General features: G+C 46.5%; 1 protein-coding gene across 1 annotated transcript in view; it reads left to right on the top strand.

The window, feature by feature from the left end:
• The window catches only part of FAM135B (family with sequence similarity 135, member B), a 139,055-nt gene extending 134,526 nt beyond the window's left edge, over positions 1–4,529 (top strand). The window contains exons 17-19 of the mRNA XM_006879268.1: positions 397–507; positions 2,088–2,201; positions 4,324–4,529. Coding sequence (XP_006879330.1) covers positions 397–507; positions 2,088–2,201; positions 4,324–4,529 — 431 coding nt within the window. The remainder of the gene's footprint in view (positions 1–396; positions 508–2,087; positions 2,202–4,323) is intronic.
• The last annotated feature ends 1,471 nt before the right edge of the window (positions 4,530–6,000 follow it).

A 6,000-nucleotide genomic window follows, 5' to 3' on the forward strand; every position in this document is an offset into this window, starting at 1 on the left:
GTCTTGAGTTGGAATCTACTTAATGACACCTAGAAATAACAACACCCTTAATTTAGATCCAAAGCTACTGAGTGAATTTCCAGGGGTGGACAGTTTCTTGAGACTTGTTGCCATATTGGTTGCCTCGTCCAAAGGCCTTGTTTCTCTGGAAAGTCGAACCCATTGGCCAGCCCTCTGGGGAAGGGTGGGTAGTCTTCACCCACACAGTTTATAGTCTTGGAATCTCAGTGTGGGGTTGATTCTTGACACAAGGGCAATGAATTGAGTTTCCATCATCACTCCCCTCTTAACTTGCCCAGCGTTTGCTAGAAATGTCCATTTGTGCTTTGTAATTATCTAAAACCATCATTTAACAATGATTATTCTTTAACAACTCCACTCCAATTTCCCCCCTAGGCTTGTGGCTCATGCAGAAATTGAAGAAATCTGGTTCCCTTCTGCAGCTGACCTTCAGGGATCACGCTGATTTGCGCAAATGCTTTCTCTACCAGCTAAGCCAAAAAACAGGTGCGTGGTGTTGTCTGTGGTGGCCCAGATGTATTCAGGAGTTTAATGTGAAAACTCTAGAGTCACAAGTTAGCATCAGCACCAGGCTGAGCTCATTTTAGGGGATGCAATAAGGATGGCACGCAGCGTGCATGGTATCTTGTCACCAAGGGTCTGCCACCCACCCATGTGCTAGGCTTCTCCTGGTCCACCTCCACAGGGGCTGAAAGCCAAGGTGGATGAAGGGGGTCCTCTCACCACACAGAAGTGTGAGTCACTTTTTCCTACTGGTATTCTCATGTTCTGAGCATATATCCTCGAAATCTGTGAGCCAGAGCATGTTTTGCCTGCCTATCCATGGGTTGCAACCGTCAAATAAGGTGGACACCACCCGTCCTTTCATCAGCCTCTCTCTGGCACAGTTCCAATATGGAGTCTTCATTGTCACTCTGTCATGAACTGCAAACTTGACCAAGGTGATGGGATGAACTTGGGCTGCAAGGATCGTAGCTAGGTGGTGTTGACCAAGGTGGAGGGGTGAACTTGGGCTGCTAGGATCATAGGTAGGTGGTCTGCAGGTCCAGGCAGAGGACAGAGGATCTGACCACTGAGTTTCCTCAGTCCTATTGAGTCAGCCAATTTGGCCCAAGATTTATGACTTGGAATACAGTCCTCTCTCGCTACAAAAATGTGACATCTGTTGCTCTCTCTGCCCCTCTCTTCACGGGAATCCTGCTAAATCATCCTGCAGGCTCCCTGCTGCTGTGTCCCTCTGGGCAGCTTCCTGAGCCGCTGTGATCTGTGGTAACATTCCCGAAGAGGCTGCTTGTCACTTTCTTTCAGAACTGGTTCTTTCGTGGCTGATGAAGTGACACGAGAATGGACCTGGAATTTAAAATTGTGGGTGAACCAGAACTGGAAAAACTTACAGATCAACACCATGCTAGAAACGTAATCTCTTTTAGAAATCAAGGGTGGGCAGGCAGGTGTGTTGCTAGACAACTCAGTCTCTTGACCTAGTTGAAGGCAGCAGTGTCCAGCTCAAAGATGGCAGCTGACCACCCCACTCAGAAAGACTGTGGTCACTGACAGTCCAGCCAGGAGTCCAGTTTCGCATATCAGCCTTCTGACAGGGCTCACTGCATCTCTTCTGAGTCTCCAATCCCAGGGCTTTGACCTACATCCTCTTCTGTCCAATCAGCATTCAGCATCATCTAAATCCTAAAAATGTGTTTTCTGTTTTTGTTTCAGTGGCTCTAAAGTGGTTTGATCTAGTTTGAAGCTTTGCCCGTTTTGCTCTTAATTGCTTGCTAGGGTCGCTCATTATGTCTTTTTTAGTTTCCATGGCTACTGGGAAAAATGATCTCATTTTCCCTTTAATGTGTAAACACCTCAATGTATTGACTTCACTTCACAGCCTTCCCTGGGTGTCTGCCATACACCCCTGCCCTCCACTCTGAACGATACATGTCAGGCTTGTATCTGTGCACTGATGCTAATGCGAACTTGGTGAGCCTTCCACTGAAGCAAGCATACGTAGCGAGTGTACCCCAGTGGGTGAGACCTCCTGTGTACAAAACTTTGCCTGGCTCTTCTTACAGGGCTACAGTACTTTAAAAATGTTGTGCTGGTGGCTTCTCCCCAAGACCGTTATGTGCCATTTCATTCAGCCAGGATTGAGATGTGCAGGACCGCCCTCAAGGACAGACACACAGGTGAGCCAGACTTCCTTCTGGGGGGAGCCCCTTTGAGTTTCTTCTATAGAATTGCTGAGCGTATACATATACACAAACCCAACAATCTCTGCATCTATAATCCAGTAACGTTGATTACATCCTTCAGTTCTTCAAATTGTTCTCACTTTCTTTTTTCCAAGTCGTTCTTCCTCTCTAGACATGAACTCACTGGCCCCTAGGGTTATCTAGCATTTTCATTTGCTCTTACTAATTTGATCCGCAGTAGACGGTTCTTTAAAAGAACACAATGTTCATGGCAGACATTATTTACTAATTAAGCTAGAGTGATGCTTGGTTTAAGGAAGTCTCCAAAGGATTTTTGTTTGTTTGCTTTGAGTTTCAGGCATAAGATTAGCTGAAGTTTCATTTAATCTCAGCAGCTCCAGAAAGTCTGCATTTTCTGTGCTTTGAAATTCTGTTCTATATTTACCCCCTTTTGACCGAGATTCATCTATATTATTTTTGATCAAAATGTTCAGTCATGGTAACCAGGCTTAATCTAGTTCTTCAGGTTTCATGGTAGAGAGACCAGTCATGCATGGAGGCAATTACCTATACATTCATGGCTGACAAAATTTACTAATTAAGCTAGACTGATGTTTGGTTTAAAGAAGGCTCCAAAGAACTTTTTTGGTTGTTGTTTCAATTTTCAGGTATAAGATTATCTCGGAGCAATGGTCTCGGGTCATTGAACCTTGACTCAGTAGTGTCTCCAAGGACACAGATGTGCCATTCTGCTTCCATAAATATTAACTAGGAAACCCCAGGAGGCTGTCATACCCCGTCCTGTAGGGCTATGATGGGTCAAAAGTGACACCCAAGGCAACATACATATAATAACTTGGCTGTATTGGTAACTCACTGAGTAGGAACCCCCTGTCTTCCTTGCATTGTCCATACCACACCCCAGTGCAGCAAATGTGCCTACACCTGGTCCCACAGAGCAGATGGGGTGGGGGACTTTGAGGACTTCCCCTCCTCATCACCTATGATAGAACGGTGGAGCCACGCAGGTGCAAGAAGCAGCACTTTGTGTGTTCGGTCTCTCTCTTCCCTCTCTGTCCTCGTCTCGTGCGCTGTGATCTAGCCTGCATGACTTTGTTAGGGAAAGAAACCCCAAAACACCAATTAGAAGTTCTGCTGAATTCTCTCCTCTCTCATGGTTGGTATAGGTGTGTAGACATCAGATGTTCACCATGGCTTTGCTTTCAAGTCCAGGGCAATGAGACACTTTGATCGAATATTGTCTTGAATACAAGTAAAGGTGACAGAGTGTAGAAGTGAGGAGTGAGCCAGCTAGCATCATCCTTCACACACACACACACACACACACACACACACACACTGTCTGCCATTTTATAATCTTGCTGCACTAAGAGAATTTGGCTGCATCTTTCATTCACAGGACTCAAAGGTGTTTGAAAACTAGTACACCTGCATGCTTCCTTCTATCGTGTCTTACTTTATTGTGGTTTACAGATAAAGGTTTGTGGCACCACCACACCAATCAAGGGTATTGATCCCATTTCCTTCAATATCATAACTCTGTGTCACGGTTTAATTTTCACCGTATTCAGACTTTTTTCAGAATGCTATTGCTTGCTTAATAGACTACCCCAAACTCCACTGCCTTTAGGCCAGTCCTGACTGAGGGTGCCCCCTCTCGGGTTTCTGAGGCTCCTGATGTTACGGAAGGACACTGTCCATTTTCCTCCTGGTAGATGATGGGTTTGAATGACCACCCTCTATAATAGCAGCCCAGTACTTTACGTACTATGACACCAATGCTCCTTTAACACACTATAGTGTGAATGTAGCCATCATGTGCACCATGGAAACACGCAATTGATGTGACTGACTATCTTGTGCTGTTGCTTTATTATGATGGTCTGAAATTGAACCCCCAAATGGCACATGACTCGCTTTATTGCAATATTAACTTTATCGTCGACACCTGGACCCAAGCCCACACTACGCTGCCTCTGAGGTCTGCCAGTGTCTGCTTTCCCAGGAACAGGAACCCACGACAAGATCAGCGTCTTCCTTTTCTATCCCACCGCTCACGTCTGAAGTGTCTCCTGTGCCTCTTTCCTTCCGACAGGGCCAGTCTATGCAGAAATGATCAACAACCTTCTCCGCCCTCTGCTTGAAGCCAAGGACTGCACCTTAATTCGACACAACGTGTTTCACGCTCTGCCCAACACTGCCAACACCCTGATCGGCCGAGCCGCCCACATCGCTGTGCTGGATTCCGAACTTTTTCTGGAGAAGTTCTTCTTGGTGGCGGGACTCAACTACTTCAAGTAGTAGCTTTGAGGGAGCAGGCTTTGAGTAACTCACCAGAAATGTTCAACATCCATTGAGAGCTTTACCCGAGACATGCTTTCATTGACCTCTGCCCTTGCAGGTAGAGCTCACAGGAGGGGAGTGGGCTGGGGTGAGGGTCTCCCCAGCACAGGTGCTTTCATTGTGGACGTTTGGAAAAGCTAAACCACAGGATCAACGACCTCTAGCCTTGCTCTGATCTGTCCAGCCTGAATTCTCATTCCAGAAGCTTGCTAGGAAAACCATGAGAAAATAAAGAATCAGAGTACTTGAAGTTGGTGAGCCCCACTTCTTGGCCCGCACTGGCTTACTGCAAGGTGGAGCCAGTTTAAGTAGATGTGTCCAATATGCTACTAGCTCATAGCTTTACTATAATTTCAGATTACAATTAAGTGCATACAGCATTTCAGAACTCAGGTTAACCTCTGTCTGTGCAGACATGGAACATACTTGTGTAAATATAATCCTTAATAGATTCAAATGTGCCAGTTGTTAAAGAAAATGTGATACCCATGCTCTCATTCACTCGTTACGTTTTTCACTAGGGGAGAAAGGAAAGTCTGCTGAATCCCACCCAGGTCTGTTCTGTGAGATCAGCGGAGAGGCAGCGGTGAGGCAGGGAGAACAGAGGCATTGCTTATAGACACGCTCAAGTTTGTCACAAACGAGAATGGCTACAGGGGACAAGTGAAACCAGCTGCTCCACCTAATTTTCCAGAAGATTTCTATGCATTATCCTGGTCCACAGATGAGTTTTGTGGTCACTTAAATCTCTTTCTGAAGTAGGAAAAGCAGGCGGAGGTGAAACTTAGCAGAAGGGACACTAAGAAGGATGCATGCATGTGAAGGAAGCTCCCGCAGGTCCACTTCCAGAGGAATGCTGTGCTAGCGTTTGATGCAACCGGGGAGGAAGAAAGAAACCACAATCATGGCCAGCTGCTCCTCCTCTCCCTGGAAGGAGAAGGATGTCTGAGCAGAGGATTGCTGGTTCAAAGCTCAGGGGAGCTCTTACGAGGGCGCTGGTCATCTTTCGGTTGGAAGGTCTTCTTGCCTTAGGATAATAAGGGCTAAGGAGGACTGTCGGAGGCAAACTCCAGTAAACCAGAGGGCAGAGCGAGGCCAGCAAAGAGAACAGCAGTCAGGCTAAAAACTCCACCTAAACCATCGCTGGTGAGTGAACTACGGGGACGTTTAATGGCCTTCCAGACATGATGTGCATTCTATGTGCTACAAGAAGCCTTGAGAATGGTGTTGTTGCCCCGAAGGAATGAGAGGCCAGGACAGCAGGGGTGGCTGATGAGTGGGGACGGCTCATCAGCAGAGATGACCGATGCAGGAGAGCCTTTAGAGGGAGAAGAAGCTGCCGATTCTGTAAAAATTACCTTCTAAATGTCAGAGCTGTTGTGGGACCCATTTTAGGTCCTAGTACCTGGGCTCTGGGTCACAATTTCCA

Source organism: Elephantulus edwardii, unplaced genomic scaffold (assembly GCF_000299155.1).
Source record: "Elephantulus edwardii isolate Elephantulus edwardi_28Jun2011 unplaced genomic scaffold, EleEdw1.0 scaffold00003, whole genome shotgun sequence".
Taxonomy (NCBI): Eukaryota; Metazoa; Chordata; class Mammalia; order Macroscelidea; family Macroscelididae; genus Elephantulus; species Elephantulus edwardii.